We start from the raw sequence: 18,882 nt of genomic DNA, 5'->3' as shown, positions 1-18,882 counted from the left end.
CTATCCTTCGCATCGACCCACGAGTCCTGTGTGCTACTTACACTAAGGTGCGACTTAGTTGTGTAGGAACTTTTGTTTTTAAGAAGCGTTTAGGCGAGTGCGACTTCCAGACCAGGAATTTCGGTATATCAAAGTTTTGAGTCATACGAAGTCTTTCAAGGTTAGCTCACAGATGCTGCAAGCGCTCTAGTGTGCTCTCTCGCTCCAAGCTATTACAAGCGGGTTACAGCGCTGTCTGTCGCATGCAAACGCGTTAGCCAAAACCAGTTTTCAAGGCTCTATGAATGTTTACACAGGCTGCGCCTGCGGCCGAGAGTACTCCGCAATGTAGCTGAAAGGAGGATAGAAGTAACCCTGCTGGGAGACCAGAAGCTGTCCATGCCGGTAGGAATCTCTCCAACGGCGTTCCAAAAATTGGCACATCCGGACGGAGAAATCGCCGTAGCGAAGGGTGAGTGAAAGAGACGGCATCTGCTAAGTGATTCAGTCACACGCTGTAGTGGGTGATGTAAGGAGCTATTCTTCTTCAAAGACTCATGTAAACTATAATGCCTCAAAACATATAGTTGACAGGCAGCTTATAACCTTGTTAATTATAATGGTTTTTGCCATCACGCGATTATCATTTCATTCTTTCTAAGGAGTGATATCTAAATTTTAAATCCCCTGCACGTGCGACGCGCGATGACTTTTTTTTTTAAGTTAACAGTGACTTAGATACTACCAAAAATATTTTCCAGGCATCTTTTATAGCCTGTAGCTTTGCTCAAAGGCCCAATATTATTTTAGTACAGTCACGCGATTGCCCAGGCGCGCGTATTGTACCATGCTAATTGTTAAATGCTGACTACCTAACTAGAGAGCTCTATCACTCTAACAAAAGCCCGTGCGTCTGCTTTTCCGCACAACACTCGGAGAGCCATTCACCGCAATTTACGGAGGCACTTCAGAGATCGACGATGCCAAAACATATATTTAGACCAAAAAATGCACTCTGAGGTGTGACAATGCAAAACGTCACGCTTGCATTGCTGAATGTCACAACTCAGACTGCGTTTTTGGTCTAATCATATGTTTTGGCATCGTAATTCGCCGAGCTGCTTCTGTAAGTTCCGATGATTGGCTCTCCGAGAGTAGTGCTGAAATGTAGAGGCACGAGCTTTTCTTAGAAGGCTCTCTTCACTTGTTGACGTCATGGCTATTTGCGAAAGCACAAGGGTCTAAGAGAGTAGGTTTCTTATTTGAAACAGCGGCAACAATTGAGAGTGTCCGTCGCCCTACATTTGATTCATGAAAGTCGGAAAAATGAATCGAGCTTTCCCTCGAAGGGCGCCTGGCACTCACCCCTTCAACCTACTCGACAATTACCCTCACATTACTCTTGCTGCCTTTGCCTCAATCTCCGTAGGTATCTTCTCAAGCGATGAGGCCAAGAATGATTTTGACGCGTATCAGCATGTGAAATGCCACGCAAAAGGAAGAGTCGCTGATTTGATTTTCAGGAGAAGCCCTAAAGAGTTTTGTGGTTTATTTCACTCTAAGTGTGACCGCAACCGACGCTATGATTCGCTTGAGCCAAGATAGCAGCGTCAAAAGTGAAAATCACGGCGCGCGTCGTGTTTGTCTTTTTCGCTCAACAAGTTAAATGGGCTTAAGCGATAAACTGGTGTCCTGTTCACCAAGCAAAAGTGACCCCCCCCCCCCCCCCCCTCCCCCCCTGGCTGCCGCCATGTTGTAAAATTTTGACCACTACACACGTAACCGTACCAAATTCCGAGGACCTCACGCAAAACTTAGCGGAGATTTGTTATGCTATCGCTGTAAAAAACGTTATAAGCTATTTTTCGATGCTGTTAGCCCCAGGGGCCAGTTCCCAGCTCCGCTCAAAACCCAAAATACAGCACCTCGGCTGACGGCACCTAGCAGAAGCATGGCGAAGGGGCCCGAGTTTTGTCAAAAAAGCATGATTTGAATTAAAAAAACAAACAAAAAAAACATAACTTATTTCGTTGGTACCGTTATTAAAGATCGAAAGGCAATTATCTGTTATCCGTACTTCGTTAAAATCTAGACGCAAAAATATAAGCTCACGTGTCTAGCGGTTAAAAATGCGAAACATGGTGGCGGCCGGTTGGAGGTAACTTTCAGCTGCCAGTTTATCGCTCTAAGCCCCCGAACTCGTTGGTTTTTTACACAGCGTTTGATCCATAACCCTTCGTTTCTTTTGTTGTTGTTTTTTGTGTGTGTGTGTGTGTTTTTTTTTTGTTTTTTTTTGTGCCGGACTGGAGTAGCCGGCGAGATCAAACTCACAAATACGACGAATGTCATCACGGTTCCCTTTTTGCGCTGCTTGATGGGTTTCGTCGGATCGTAGTATTGGCTATATAATCCTACCTAATGTAAAACGGAGTAGGGGTGTCCCAATAGCAGAAATGTGCGTATAGTGGTTAGAATCGAATAGGAGAGCGTCGTTGCCAGCCTTCGACTCGCAAAAGAAGGCTCTTATAACCGGTTCTCATAAAAGTGTCAAAGCTGCGGTTGATACTGCGCTATAGTCGATCCGAAGCAATATTCGACCACCTCCACTGTAAAAAAAAAAAAAAAAAAGACGCTTCTCCAGCTTCGCCACTTGTACAAACTTTCTCGGTCCATCGAAGTTAAGTGCCCATACCACCTGGGGCCCTAAACTCGTGAAACACAAAGTTCGGGCCGAAAGTTCGCGGAGCGCGCCGATTGGATGTTGGCGACAAAAACGCCAAGTCATCGTCGTGATTGTCCAATCGGTGCGCTCCCTCAACTTCGGCCCTAACTTCGAGTTTCACGAGTTTAGGGCCCTGGGTCCCAAACTCGTCAAACACAAAGTTGGAGCAGAAAGTTCCCTGAGCCCGCCTATTGCACGTCGGCGAAAAAAGCGCGAAGTCATCATCGTAAAAGGCCAATCGGTCAGCTTCGTCAACTTCGGCCCCGACTTTCTGTTTGACAAGTTTAGAGGCCCTGCACTAAACGAAGCGTGCTCATTCTGTGCCCAGCGGTAGCTGCTCCAATAAAAGACGCTGAAATGTCGGTACTACGTCGGCTTTGTTGTCTAGGAAGTGTTTCTGTAACCCTCCAAACATGCGGAGAAAAATAAAGCCTAAGCATTTTTGCGGAAAGTTGTTGGGAGATCACAGTAGGATTTCTGCTGAAGCCAACTGACTGTCCTACGTCCTCTTGTCGCAGCGGCCCAGGCTGCTAGAACACTCATGACGCTGAGCAGCTTCAGCAACGACTGCCTCGAAGACGTGCAGCGAGGAGCTCCAGGGGGACTCCGCTGGTTCCAGCTGTTCTTGTTCATGGACAGGGAGTTCACCAGGAACCTCGTGGAACGCGCCGAGAGGTCCGGCTACCGCGCCATCGTGCTCACCGTCGATATGCCCGTGAGAAAGACGCCTGACTTTGCCAAGATGTCGAACTTCTGCATACCGGAGCACCTCAGGTGTTTAAAACTCCTCAAACTATGTGGCGCCCACCACCTCTTAAACTTACAGAACTGTATAGACTTATGTACAGAGTAACCTGCCCATCTTAAAAGGCACGCATCACCGCACAATGGGAAGACAATCCATTAGCGGAACGGGTTATATACTTTATTTGACAATAATTTGATAATCCATGTTCAGAAACATCAAAACACACACGCACATACTAATAAGGCAAATCCACAGCGATTGATTGACTTTGTCAATCGTGCAAATCGAACATTAAAAAAACGCATTGACATTGCACATGTCACGCTACTTGATAGGCACCATCAACGCGTTGTGTCGCCCCCACTGAGAGTGAAATTAACGCAAAGGTCCATAGCTAGTTAAACTACACAAAAAGATGATGCATTAAAATTTTACTTGATTTCGTCGCCAGACAAAACAAGTCGAAATTCGCACCTGGGTCTCTGGACTAGTAAAACATAAAGTTGAAGCCGAAACTTTAAGAAACACGTCGATTGGGCTTCGGCGACGAAAGCGCGTCGTCGTCGTCGCCCCCGTTTAATCGCCGCGCTTTGTAAACTTTGTCCAAACTTGGTGTCCACCGAGTCTAGGGTCCTGAACGTTTCGTTGAGGCTTCTTCAGCGCCTTGAAAAGGAGTCAAGACGTAGGCTGCCGCTTTGCGGCTATCAGAAGGTTCCTTTTAAAGTAGGAAATTGCAGATAGGGATTTTGTTTTAATGCGAAAGACGGCATGAATGCAGATACTCCCTTTAACCTTATGTTGTTGTTTTTTTTGTCTTTTGTTTTTGCTTTGAACTGAAAAAGATGTCGGAATTTGAATCCTGTGGAATAATTTGAGAACGAGGTAGTACGGAAAATGTCGTTTCGGACGCCATTTTGTTTTTCGGTTGGAGAACTTTTATGCTGACCGCTAGTCTGAGCTGAATTCTAGTTTTGCATCACCAACATCATCCTTCAACTTGCACAATAGGTGCAATAATTAACAGATTTTAAGCGATGTGATATCTAAACCAACCAAGGGCCCAGTGCCTAAGCAAATTATTATCCACCAGCACAAGAAAAATACTCAAAAAACATTTTTGCTGCCTAAACTTTTAAAAAAAATTGTTTAAAACGACTGCAGTTTTGCGCTACATATTGAATTCCCCAGTTCATGGTTCTGCGCATTGCAATACGGAATTATCCGCAGAAGTTTCAGGATCGTAGTGAAAGATTTCTTGACATGTTTGTCGGAGTGGAAACGTTTGTGAACTTTTAGTTTTAACTTCATAGTTAACAAACTCATAACTGAGCAAGTTGGTTGAGATATGTTTAAGAGCGGTAAACATGAAAAATTTTATGTTTCATTAAACCAGATTAGGGTTGTTCAATATTATACTCATTTGGAAGCTAAACCAGCGCGGTTGAAGCTCCGCCCACAGGACAAACGTGGCTCTTTCAGCTCCTTCCAGCTTTGACGAAAAAGTACTTAGTCTGCTCAGCAAATTCGACTTCATGTGAGAGCAAAAGGCGTATATCTCGATGATGATAGATCCAGACGATAAGTTCGTCCTGCCTGGTTTTCGAGCTCGGTGAGGGGTAGGCGAATGCTGCACAAGGTGTAGACTTCGTCACAGGGAGCCTTCTTGTGAAATTGTGCAGGCAAGTGATATGCTTTTTCAAGCTCGTCATGCGACTGATCCCGACTAAGAGAGGTTAATGGGTTTTGAGATGAATAACGTCTACTTTGAAGGCTTCATTTCAGTACGCAGCCTTCCATTCTGCACATTAAAAAATATAGAGATGAATTTCAGTGAAACAACTTGGCAGCGCACTGCTTTTCTTGTGTTCTCTTTACTTGATATAGGTCACTGCAAATAAAATTTGATTCCACAGAACCGTGTGAGATAACACGAGGCAGGAGTCATTGGTATACAAAGATAAGCGGACGGCATTATAAACGAACTGCGGCGACCGTACAAAGCATAAAGAGTTAGAACTCATGTACGAAAAATAAAATATCACACATTCCCCAAAAGTGCGATAATTCTTCTAGGCTACTTTAGACAACTAGATAAATTCTTGCACGTAAAGGATGGGACGGGTAAGTAATTTACCCGGGGTAGGCAAAGACCGTACTAAACTAAAAAAACTGGCTGTGAAACGTCGGCATTTAAAACAATCTTGATCTGGCTGGATGTTTCACGATGCCATATGTTGAAAGAAGTCCGTTCTTAAATTTAGTGAACGTGAACAGCAGGCGTAGTAAAATACACTTTGGTGGTTTGCAGGCATTTCATCACTAAAAGAAATAAAATAAAACGAGAAAACACTTTTATCAGCGGGCTACGCACCGGCATCTCTTTCTCTCCTAGGATTGTATATTTGTTTTGTGGCATCGACTGCCGTCAGCTTACGTCAAAGTGAACTTAGATCAGTTGACATAAAAACTTATCAACGCTAAGTCGCGCCAAAATTCGCCAGTGCGCTGGGACATTGAAAACACGCGTGAACGAGATGGGACGTAGAATGACTGAGATGATGACTATACGCTACACGTGGCTACCAAGGAGCAGCGATTCCCTGATGAGTCAAACGCTGTCTGCTAATCCCACACGCAAACCGCGACGCCATTTAAACGCTGGTTCCTACGCTTGTGTTTTGTTGCAGCCGATTGCGTTGGGCAGCCTTCTAGTCCCTATCGATGAAAGAATACAGTGTTCCACTGCCACCATCTATGACGCAGCCCTGAAACGGCATTTAACTATATATTGAAGGTTTTTGTTTTATTTGCGAGATCTCATGTACGTACGACCCATAGAAAATTTGTTTTAAACCCATGGAAAAGATAACGCGCAAATTGTTAAGAAATATACGAAAATCGCAAGTATTTAAGAGCTACGCGATAGAGGGTGCCAGTATGCGTTACGCAAAGGCGTTACGCAGCAGAAGGCTGCGTAACGCCTTTGGTTGCAACCAAACGCAAGCACGTGAACGCCTTAGCTTGTTTCATAACCCGCATTTCACCTGGAAACACGTCCAGGAGCGTCGCTTTACCGACTCTACTTTTATCGCAGACACGGCAACTTTTTGGGAATCTCCAGGCACGAAGACGCAAATCCAAAAGTGGCGGGCTATGATGACCTTCACGATCCTTCCGTCACCTGGGCGGACGTCACGTGGTTGAGAAGCATCACGAAGCTACCGGTGGTAGCCAAAGGAATTTGTACAGGTTCGTTGTCCTGCGCACAACTGTCCACGGGCGGTTATTAGGAATGAATCACCGAACGGCAGGTAACATAATTAGAGATGGCGAAATGACAGAGGTGCACCAGTTGGGATGTCTAAATAGATGCAATATTGAGAATGAACCAATAAAAAAATATGTTTACTTTTTTTGCAGAACTCAAAGACCGACAAATACGGCTAAAAATGCAAACAATCCCAGCAAATCAAAAATGTTCAAAATCTTATTCGACCAAAAAATTTAAAAAATTGCAATTTGCGGCGGGAATGAAACATTGCGCTCCTTGTCCTATCACAGAAAACATTTGATTTTGTCCCCTAGTATTCTGAGCTTTGTAATTCGCTAGGATCCTTGTAATTGTTCATCGTTATTGGAAGCCTTGGAGCTTTGTAGAAAAGTGAACTTACAGATGGTTTCTTGAGTGCAGTGGCAGGTAATCCACTCCGAAGAAGCCAGTCGCAGACAAGCCCCGAGGGATTTCACTAAGTCTGCTGTTTGTAAATTAGGAACAGTAAATCCGCTCAGAGTTTTCATAATTAATATACTTTTATTATAGTCTGACTCTTGTTAGATGCTAGGGATGTCAAAAATGCTATCTGATTTCGCAAGGCAGGATTAGCCTCGTATACCTGCTTTTTTATTTTATTTATTTAACAATACTGCAGGCCCCGCTAGGGCCCCGGCAGGGGTGGACGTGTAATACATAGTTCAGGACATAATGAAAAGGGAAAACTTCAATACAATAAAACAACACTCTACACCAAAAAATAGCAAAAAAAAAAAAAAATCAAACTGTCAGGTTTGAGGAGCTCGTAGATGTTCAAGAAAGTCATCCGGCGATGAGCTGTCGACGATCTCTTTAGGGAGCTCATTCCAATCGGTTATTGTTTTTGGAAAAAACGAGTTTTTGAAAGTGTTATTGTTACTGCGATATGGTTCAAGCAATCTACCGTGATTGAATCGCGTATCACGACGCAAAACAGGTGTTAGGTAGGGGGAAACGTCAACCTTCAGGTGTCCATGGTAAAACAAATATAACAACCTAAGTCTCAAGTGTTTTCGACGTAAATGAAGAGAATCTAATTGAAGTGTGTCTAACATTTGTGATGGACTGTCTAATCGCCGGAATTTATTACAAACAAATCTTGCTGCTAGTTTTTGAATTTTTTCTAGGTCTTCGGTGTTCTTTTGTGTGTATGGGTCCCAAAGCACGCACGCGTACTCTAAATGTGGCCTTACTAATGTTCTATAAGCGCTAAGTTTAACAGAGAGCGGGGCTAACGGTAGCTTTCTTTTTAGAGACCACAGGGTCTTGAGTGCATTGGAGCACACATTGGAAATGTGAGCGTCCCAACTCAAGTTTTTAGTAATTGTCACACCAAGGTATTTTACTTGCGTTGATTCCCCAAGCCTAACGCTGCCAATTGAGTAAGGAAATGTTTTTACTGTCTTTTTGTTTGTTACTCGGAGCACTGTACATTTATTCAAATTTAATGGCATTTGCCACTCCTCGCACCACTGGAATATGTTTTGAAGAGTTCCGTTCAGTTTAATTTGATCTTCACTGGAATCTATTTCTTTATAGACCACACAATCATCAGCAAAAAGCCGTATATTAACCCCTTCACCCACAGTTTCAACAATGTCATTTATATAAATAAGAAATAAAATGGGTCCGAGAACCGACCCCTGCGGGACGCCCGATGTGACCGGCAAGGGACCTGAAGAGTGGTGGTTAATTTCTACAAATTGGGAGCGATTTGTAAGATATGAATGAATAAATTCTACTAGGCTGCTTCTCATTCCTATTGCGTAGAGTTTTTGTACGAGTTTGTTATGCGGTACTTTATCAAACGCCTTTGCGAAATCTAAAAAAATGGCGTCAAGCTGCTTTCTTTTATTAATTGCTAGCGCGAAATCGTGGAATACTGTAACCAGTTGGGTGACCGTCGACAGCCCATGCCGAAAGCCATGCTGTGCACTGGTGAGCAAATTATTGGTTTCCAAACAGTCCGTAATATGTTTGCTAATAATATGCTCGAGCATTTTACAGCTTACGGAAGTAAGAGATATTGGCCTGTAATTACACACACTTTGTGCATCCCCACTTTTCAATACCGGCACAACGCGTGCACAACGCCAGTCTGATGGAAGGGTCCTTTTTCGCAATGACAAGTCAAAAATAATGTACAAGTAACGGGACATCCACTCGGCGTAACGCCTAAGAAATGCCGACGGTATGTTATCTGGTCCACTTGCTTTTTTAATATCCAGATTAAGCAAAAGGTTAAAGATACCCTCCTGACTCAAACAGAGCTCCCCCATCATCGAGCATGACCCACTTGCTTCATTGTCTGGCGTTGGCCTCTGAACACTAAAAACAGACTGAAAGTACTGATTAAACACTACCGCAATCTTTTTAGGATCAGTTACTTGGCAGCCGTCTACAGATATACACTCAACTTCTTTTTTCTTTGTCCCAGATAAGAACTTCCAGAACTTACTGGGTGCTTCTTTAAGAATGTTGCCGAGAGTGCCCGAAAAAAATGTATCCTTCGCAATCCTGATTTTTTCTTTTAATTCTAGCTGCATGTTGGAAATATCTGCACTTTCCTGAGGGTGGTTCCGCCTTTTCCGCTGAAGCCTACGTTTTACTTGTATTATCTCCCTCGTTATCCATGGATTATTTCGTCGTGATTTTTTTATTTTATCGGGGATGAACCTGTTGATGCAGTGATTACAAATATTTTTGAATATGGTCCACAAGGTGTCAACCTCGCATTCTTGGCTAAAATAATCAAAATGAGTTTCCAAATAGTCCAATATACTAACATCATCGGCGGCGTTGTAATTTTTAACCACACATTTTTGTGTTGCGTTCTCATGACTGGTTTTTACAAAGCTTGACGTGAAATACAGTAACTTATGGTCCGACAGACCGTCTTGCACATCCACAGTGTAATCCGATATCAGGCGCCCAACAAAAATTAAATCCAACATAGTCTCTGTTGTGGAACCCACTCTGGTCGGTGATGAGACTATCTGATTTAGATCGCACGAAAATGCACAGTCCAGTAACAGTTCGGAATCCCGATTTTGCAAACCTGTTGGTCTCATGTTTGGCCAATCAATGTGCGGCAAGTTAAAATCGCCGGCTAAAATTAGCCGCACACGATCATTACGAAAACGAACCAAGTAATCACAGAGATCTTCTATAATTTTTATACTGGCATTAGGGGGTCTGTAAACAACACCCAGGACTACACTGTTCCCATAAAAGTCTATTTTGCACCATAAACTCTCGTGGTTGGGTATGCCTGGCAGCAAAAATGCTTTTATATCAGCTTTTTAAGACAATAGCAACACCACCCCCTCGAGACGGCCTGTCGTTCCGATATATTTTATGAGTTGACGGAATTATTTCACTATCATCTATTCCTGAATGCAACCAAGTTTCAGTTATCAGCGTTACGTGAGGGTCCAAGTCAAGTAGCATGGTTTCAAAATCTGTTAGTTTATTCATAATACTACGTGCGTTGAAAGACACAAGGCGAAACACTTCTCTTGACTGGCGTCATGGCTGGTCGGGCACAGGCGCGCTTTTTGTAGAAAGTAGAACGCGTGTCTGTTTGATATCATCCCAAGAGTAAATATCCCCATTTATATGGAGCCTGTCACGTACTAAAAAAACCTTATCGCCATTTCTTTTGTTAAGCATTGCGCTCTCCCATAGCAACTTCCTTGTCCTGAGCGTTTCTTTTGAAAAGTCCTGCTGGACAGAAATCTTGCTTCCTTTCAATCGATTACAGTTTTTTAGCACCGTCATTTTTTTTTCGTAGTCCCTGAAGTGCAAAATTACCGGCCTTATCTTTAATCCTTCTTTCCGACCAAGCCGATGCATCCGGTCAACAGTTTGAACTGTCACTCCCAACGTAGACTGGAAGATTTCAGTAAGGACGTGGTTTCTAAGCGATGCCGCGGTTTCTCCAGATGTTTCATTCAGCCCAAAAATAACAAGATTATTCCTTCTGGACCGGTCTTCTAAGTCAACAAGCCTATTTTCTTGTAATTTGATTGAACGCTTCAGTTCACCGATTGCCTGCGGAAGGGGAGCGGTTTGGGCGTCTGTTCCGCGCAACGAAAGCACATCCTTTTCAACCTTATCCAGTCTAGTCAATACGTCCTTTATGAAGATATCCAAACTCCCTTGTTTCTCCCTGATTTCCTTAATGTTATTTTGTATCTCCGTTTGACCAGCAAGGAGCTGGTTAAGTATTTCTTGAGTAGTGGGACCAGGGTTCGACTCTACATCCCCCGACAAAAGCAAGAGCGATAAAAACAAATCTCTACAAAATCCGGCAACTTTTCTAGCAAGGTGTCGTGGACTTGGTGACAGGAACAAACAACGATCATCACTACGATAACATTTTGCAGGGTACTGGTGACTAACCTGAAGTATGAAGAAAAGACGCGTGTTTAGCGTCCCTGCCATGGCGAAGTCACCAAGTCCACTGGAGTGCACAAGTTCGTTACGCCAATTTATAGGCGAGGTAGTTGAAGGGACACTCCGATGATTGGTGGCGTCCTCAAAGCTGTACTCTGGGGGGCGTTGTCCGTGACTTGCCGCATCATCGCTGACAGTATCTTGTATCAGCACCGGGTTGTTGTAGTCGTTCGCGGTGTCGCTTGCCACACGCCACAGAAAAGCCTGAAGTGTGAAGAAAAGACGCGTGTTTAGCGTCCCTGCCATGGCGAAGTCACCAAGTCCACGCTTTATTTCTGCACACTGAGGACAGAGTAGAAGGCAGACAATGTCTGGCTTTTCATTGACTTAAAACGAAAAAAAAAAACACACACACAAGAGGACGATGTTTTGTCCTCTTGTGTGTTTCTTTCGTCCTCTTGTGTGTTTCTTTCGTTTTAAGTCAATGTAGATCTCCAACACGCTCAAGTCTTTAATCTGGCTTTTCGCCGGCGCTTTTTATTGTCAGATAAAAACATTTATGTAAATAAGTCCATTTACAGATAAACTTTTTCAGTGTACTCCTCCAGAACGCATTGATTACTTATGAACTACTTTTAAATGTTTTTGTTTATTAGAAACCTTTTTATCTAACACAGCCGAAGATGCAGAGGAAGCCATTCACTACGGAGTTTCAGCAATATTGGTGTCTAATCATGGAGGAAGACTCCTGGATGGATTACCTTCGACAGTACGTTTTGGTCGCTTTTTATAGACTGTTTTTTTTTTAATTCGCTGTTGGCTATTTAGGAGTCTGTAGTGTAGGAGTGGTAATGATGTTGATGAGAGTTTTAGTGGCGCAGCAGCAACGGAAATTCTAATGTGCCGAGCTTGACATATTTAGGTCTTGTCAAAGAGACATTTAAACCAACGTTTAAATAAAAATCTTGACAGATATTACGTTTTTTTTAAATCAAAGTTATTACAAGTTGGAGGTGAACAGAAGTCGGGGTCACACTGCTTATACATCATACAAAAGAGCCTGCATACAGATTCAAATGCGAGTCACCGCGAGATCCGTGCTGCGATTGCCGCATGGCATTGCGTTCAAGGAGCAGATTTAGCACGCGGCATTTGAATCACAGATATTACAGTCACTCGGGTTTGCAGACTGTCTTTTCTATGGTGTATAAGCAATATGACCCTTTCATAAGAGTTCTCGCACGACAAACGCATGGTGTGGAATGCGGGAATTCATCGTCGGATGCCACAAAATAGCGTCCCTCTACAACGGAAACAAAAGTTGGCATGCAATAAAACAGTGCCCGCTGTGTAAATCTTTGCAGAATATATATCTGTAGTCTGGAAATTTTAATATTCTAAAAAAAAAGCTGGCAAAATGCCCTTTTGCTTTGGAGGATTCAGGAGCAATCTCAATATTGTACCAAGTAGCTGAGTTCTTTGGACCGAAATTTGTTTTGTGTTTGGCAATAACCAAACTTGATGCTTTTCTTTGGTTAGAATTCAGATATATTGGGCACAAGCTGCAGAAGCACAACAGTTAGGCTTCACCTTTGGTTGTTCAGAAACGTAGCCTGGCAACTTTGTGCCTAGATAGTCAGACGCATGCAAGTATGGGGCTTTACATTTCAGTTTTTCAGCTGCCATCTGGATGTTCCAGGCTATAACTTCCGAGAAAATATCAGAATCCAGTTTCATTGCTGGTTGTTTTGAGTTGTCACATGATATGTTTGGCTTGTATATCTGGCATTTTGGCAATTATGTGGCGATCAACACAAAAGCCACATGTGACATTCCACCGTTTATCTGGCTAAAAAAAGTTCTTTGGCCGTAATTAACACTTTTAGAGAAGAACCTCATTAGATCCCAGTTAGGTTCATACGAATGCCAAACTTGGGCCAAGCTAGGGGGTTTCACCGGTGTGCGGCATGTGATTAATGCATTCATTCACGCTTCACCTACAGGCGTTATAATTAAGAGCAGCATGGCAACTCCTGATTGCTTGAATGGAACTCTATTTTGTCTTTTATCAAAAACAGTCAAGATCGCAGATGACCCTGAGTCAATTTTTATATCCTATAATCATCGTCGACGCATGCTTATCTCTGGAATGTCGTGCCCACCACAGTGACGGTAGCGTCACAAAACACCGTTTAACAGTTGTCGTCGATGGAATTTTCGTTCGTTTCCAGGCAGAAAGTTTCATTTTATGAAAGCAATGCTGGTCGGCAATTTTCGTTTTGGTGCTCTGCATCACCATCTTGTACATTCTTGCCTCTATGAACTCGCCGTACTGGGGAAAGGACACAAATTTAACACGTTAGAAATTAGAAGAAAGTGATATAATAAGCTACACATATGCAATAGGTGCTTATTATTAAATTGCAGCCAATGTTAGATTATTTGCGCAGTTTTGAGTTAATTGAACGTCTTGCGAACGCCTTTGTTGAACTTTTCGCTGCGTAGGAATATTACCCTTCAGTGCTCCGTACAAAGACACTAATTGACTTGTATGTGATGCGTGTTTAAGGTATGCGGTATGTTTCATGCAAGTTAACAATTTCTTCCCCTTCTTTTAAATCGGTGGCGATTGCGCTAACCTACCGAAGCTCGCTGCAGGTGGACGAAAGCTCGTACTGCTGAACCCAAGGGTCTAGGGATCAATTCTCCACACCTGTCCGTTTCAATTTGAATAAGCACCGTACCTGGCGCGGCCGTGCACAATCACTAAAGCGTGATGCACGCCAGAAACTTTGGGCTTGATGTGATACTGCACTGCTCAAATTTCTCATCTACAACGGAGACGCCTGATGCCCATTTGGAAATTTTAACTTACTAACTTCACGCCGTCTAAACATACACGCAGCGCAATTACTGTTCACTATGACAACCACACTTGTCTCGCTCTGCTTGCAGATCGAAGCCCTCCCTGATATCGTGAGTGCAGTCCGTGGCCGAGTCGAGATCTACCTTGACGGCGGAGTCCGTCGAGGCCCTGACGTGGTCAAGGCGCTGGCTCTCGGAGCCAAGGCAGTGTTTATTGGACGCCCAGCCCTCTGGGGGCTGGCGTACAACGTAAGACGTCGCATTTTTTTGCTTCATAAGCTCAATGATTCCAAGGTCAAACGTTTTCGTACTCTCAATAAAAGTGACACTTCAATTTAGACTACGATAAGGACGCAGTAAAAAACTGCTCCATCTATCAAGTGTTGATTAGCTTCTTTTTTTTCGTTTGATGAGGACGGTGTTTCATTTTTGCCTCGGAATATTATTTTCTATAAAATAACCTATTTACTATTAACCAAAACCTTGTGGCGAGGAGTCTTTAGCATTCAACCAAACACAAAACGACAGTCTTTTGCCATTAGAGATTAGGAAGTCGTGTAGCCCGGACGAAATTCCTAATGCTTTGTTTACATAAGTATGCTGAATGGTGTTCCAAGTTTCTTTTTTGGATTTACTTTTCCCGTTTAAAAAAGGGTGAGGTACCACTAGACCCGAAAGTAGCTATGGTAGTGCCCATATATAAGAGTGGCGAAAAAAAGAGTGTTTGCAACTATAGACCTGTGTCGCTTTTAAGTACGTGTAGCAAAGTTCTCAAAAATTTTATTTTTAAGCACATCATAAGTTTCCTAGAATCAGAAACGTTCTTAGTTGATGAACAGCACGGTTTCTGACGAGGACACTCGACAGTGACTCAACTTCTTCACACGATCCACAACTTTGCCTCAGTCATCGACAATGACGGTCAGGTTTACACTATTTTTCTAGTTTTAGCTAAGGCGCTCGATAGAGTTTCGCATAGGAAGTTATTACATAAGCTGAAGCAAGTACTTGGCAATTAATGTCTCCTGAGGTGGCTGGATTCTTACCTCACGAACCGCAAACATTATGTTTGTGTGGGCAAAGCTGAATCCACTGAATTACCTGTTCTTTCTGGAGTGCCTCAGGGCTCGGTGCTCGGTCCGCTGCTGTTTCTTTATTTTTATAAACGACCTGCGAGTAAATAAGCACTCTATACAGTGTCATTTGTTCGCTGATGACTGTGTATTATTTTCCCAGATATCTAGCGTGTCAGATCGAAAATGTTTAGATGACAGCGTTAAAATTATTTTTTAATAGTGTCAGAAGTGGCAAATGAATTTGAATGTTAAGAAGTGTGTGCAAATGTTGATAACGCTGAAAAAGGTTCCCCTTTTCTTTTCCTGTACCATTGACTCAAACGCTTTAGAAGTAGTTAATGAGTATAAATACCTAGGTGTTACAATCACGTCAAACTTGTGGGAATCGGAGCTAGTTAGATGCCCGCATAAACTGGCGCCCCACGTTGGGCGCCAGATTATGAGGGTCGCTACCTAATCAACGCCCGATCGGGACGTGCCTCGCTCGCTCAACAAGAAGTCACTCACGCAGTGTGCGTTTTGAGAACACTTTACTAAACTCACGCGTCGGTGGTCAGCGTCCTTTCCTCGTCCTCCTCGTCGTCGTTCTCGTCGTCGTCACACACACTGTCTGGTCCGCAGGCTCCGAAGAGGACCCCCCTTGTCCCGCTTCCCTTTTTGTATCCTCGCCCCCACCAATCACGTGCCCCCCCACGACCTGTCCACGTGAACACCCACGCACCTGCCACGGGCCGCGCACGATCCCCGAGTGAAGATTACGCGCCGTACGGTGACGCGCCCCCGTCCAGGGATCCGGGTGAGCACGGAGCGGGCGGCTCGGCCTTGGCAGGGTGCGGGAAGAACGGGCGAAGGGGAAGGGAGATGCGGGAAAGACGGGGCTCCAGGGTGGCGCGGCCGGACGGATTCCTGCAAACTTAAGTTGGGCTCATCACATTAAGCAGGTTATTGCAAAAGCGTCCAGTCAATTGTGGTCGTACCGAAGGGCTATGACCCACTGTACAGTCTCCCGCAATATGAAAGACCCACTGGGAGCGCCTGGCCGAGGCGGTGGCTGGCGGGGGCGTTGCGTGCGCTTCGGGCAGTTCCATTCTGCTTCGAGGGGAGGACGCTCACTTGAGGCTCAGTCAAAGCGCAACGGGCTTATCAGTTTGTGCTGAGTCCCGAGTGAGTGTCCTCCCCTTGAAGCAGAATGGCACTGCCCGAAGCGCACGCAACGCCCCCGCCAGCCACCGCCTCAGCCAGGCGCTCCCAGTGGGTCTTTCTAACGTCCCTGGATATTTTTCATTTTTACAGGTAGCGACAACTTTCCTCCTTTCCATCTACGATTCCTTTTTCTCCCCAAAATTTTCTCCTCTCCCTCTCTAGCGCCGCCATTCGCTTCCTAACGTCAGACGGGAGGGCGGTTCCGCTGTGTTGTTATGTGGTCAGCAGTAGCGTAGTCTTCCTTGTTTTGGTAATTTCCAGCGCGTGAAATTAATTTGGATATCATCGGGTTACTTACGTGAATCGAAGGTAAGCTGTTATTTTCGCAAAAGAACATATATATATCAATATTTTGCCGCAATCCCTATCACACCGCAGCGAGAGCTTTCGCGAGCAATGCTCTCGGCGATGCTAGATATGTGCGCGCCTGCGTTACAATAAACTATTTATATTTGTAATAAAGACAAATACCTTGTGAAAATTTCATTCCGTCGTCGATAGAGCCGCATGGTTAAGCTATTGTGAGAACTCTATTTTGTTTGCAACCATTCTCCCTCGTGGCGAGCGTTGGTAATGCTACGCAAACGTGTGCACGGTGTAGACGCAAACGCGTCTGGAACTCGTTATTTTGGGGTGTATCTACATGACTTCAACACGCATTTTGTTATAAGTACTAGTAGCAGTGTTTGGATGGAAAACAAACGTCGTGCAAAGTAGTGACCTTGGCGAGTTTCGACGGTGCGAGATCGGTGCGAGATCCAAACAATATTTCGGGTGAAGTTACACCATCGCACGTGTTATCCCCACATGCGATAACGGGCAATCTCGTCCTCGAACCTCTACTACGGAGCCTTGTTAGGTCTCAAATAACTCTGTGAAGGATTCTAGCTGGCAACGTTCGCTGTTTTTGATTGCTGGATAGCATACCTTCAGTGTGCAGTGAAGAAATGTTGCATACAACTTTTATTATTTCGCCACATTAAACGGTGAATCCAAGATCAACTTTATTAGATCGCGTTCAAGGAATTCGTTATGAACGTGTTTAATGTCTCTGTCTACTTTTTTCTGCCTAGCTTCCACTGTAACATCCACGTATATATTTTTTTAGACAAAACCCCCGAGACTGGGGGGAAGGAAGGACAACACAACACGAAGCACGTGCATTGTGCAGACATTTTTGTTTATTTCAGCTCTTGTCCTGCGATTATATATACTGTATATCTCTAAAGACAAGTGTTGAAACTCATGAGCAGTGCAGTAAAATATAATTAATGTAATTGGGTTCACGCAAATGCAAAGCACATAAATAGTAAATATGGGAAGAGCCCAACTTTGTTGCAATTTAATTGAACTGCCAGATGTTATGATATGTATGCAGTTTGTGTATATGAAGAAAGTGTCTTGGAAGACAACGCAGATTTTTTTTATTTTTTTTTTATTCAAGATCTTTTTAGGAAGCAATCAATGTTGCAGTCGAACAAGTCATTCCACAGGAAATTAGGAGAATATGCTTAAAATAAAAGATAACACGAAGAGAAACAGCTGCTAGGGTGAGCTAGAGGGGGAGGTGTGCTCATTGCCTACTTCGCTCCATTTTAGTGATCCAGGATGGAAGTGTGAAGAAGAGCACCCACAGCATCACTTCCAGCCTACTATGCCAAAGCAGAAAATGAGCACACCATACCCCTCCAGCCCACTCTACCAGCACCCTTACAATAGAGAAGACGCCATGAATGCTTTTCTTGCATGCGATCAAGTCCTGGTCTTTCTCTTCACATAAGTGTGTCCTCCCTTTCTCCTATTAGCACTTCAAAAAGATGAAGATGTCCATGGTGGTAGTGTTTCCAATTTTTTGAGTGCCGAGATACTGGATTTCTGGTGTTTATCGGAAAACCAACGACTGTGTCACTGCCAAACAGGGATGGAAACGCTAAATAAAAATTCTCCGAGCGTTGGAACTGAAAACTTTTCCGAAATCAACGATGTCTCGTGAGTGCAACGGCCACTAACGCACTCAGCACGAACCCCAGCAGCCATTGCCGATGATAACAAAAGTGCCAACCCAACCGGCGATGACCACCAACCGACCTGAATGGCGATGATGATGAGAATTTTCAGTGACAGAGAAGTGGCTTTTGCAGCGATTGTGAGGAGAGCCGACAGGGAGACGACAACACCAAAAAGATGGTTGGCCCTGGTGATCGAGCGAAATAAAGGACCACATAGACGGATGCCCAATGATTGGTGGCCAAAAATAACAATTAAGTATAATCGGAAGCATAACAAGAATGTAACGTTGACAACGATAAAAAACAAGCATACCCAGTGTAAAAATCAACAACAGCCTACTCAATCGGGCAGTGGTCAGGTGGCCGAAGAAAGAATGGCCGTTTATAAAGAATCTGCTGGACAGTAACATTGAGCTGGCCCTTAATCACCAAACTGACCGAAAAAGAACAAGAAAGGTATACAATCAGGAAGTAAACAATCAGGTCATTGGGATCGAGCTAGAAGAGAAGGTGCATATTCTAGCAGAGCTGAATGATTTGATCTGCGCTTGCCAGCTGTTATATGAGGAGGT

At 44.0% G+C, this 18,882-nt stretch overlaps 1 protein-coding gene across 1 annotated transcript; it reads left to right on the top strand.

The window, feature by feature from the left end:
* Nucleotides 1–363: 363 nt before the first annotated feature.
* On the top strand, nt 364–14,361 carry LOC120841566 (hydroxyacid oxidase 1-like). The gene is made up of 5 exons (XM_040501679.2): nt 364–451; nt 3,220–3,475; nt 6,544–6,698; nt 11,835–11,926; nt 14,113–14,361. Exons 1-5 carry the CDS (start codon nt 379–381, stop codon nt 14,359–14,361), a joined length of 825 nt encoding a protein of 274 aa, XP_040357613.2. The 5' UTR covers nt 364–378.
* The last annotated feature ends 4,521 nt before the right edge of the window (nt 14,362–18,882 follow it).

Source organism: Ixodes scapularis, unplaced genomic scaffold (assembly GCF_016920785.2).
Source record: "Ixodes scapularis isolate PalLabHiFi unplaced genomic scaffold, ASM1692078v2 ptg000972l_1__unscaffolded, whole genome shotgun sequence".
Taxonomy (NCBI): Eukaryota; Metazoa; Arthropoda; class Arachnida; order Ixodida; family Ixodidae; genus Ixodes; species Ixodes scapularis.
Note: the sequence above shows the minus strand (reverse complement) of the source record. Positions and strands in the feature narration are given on the sequence as shown.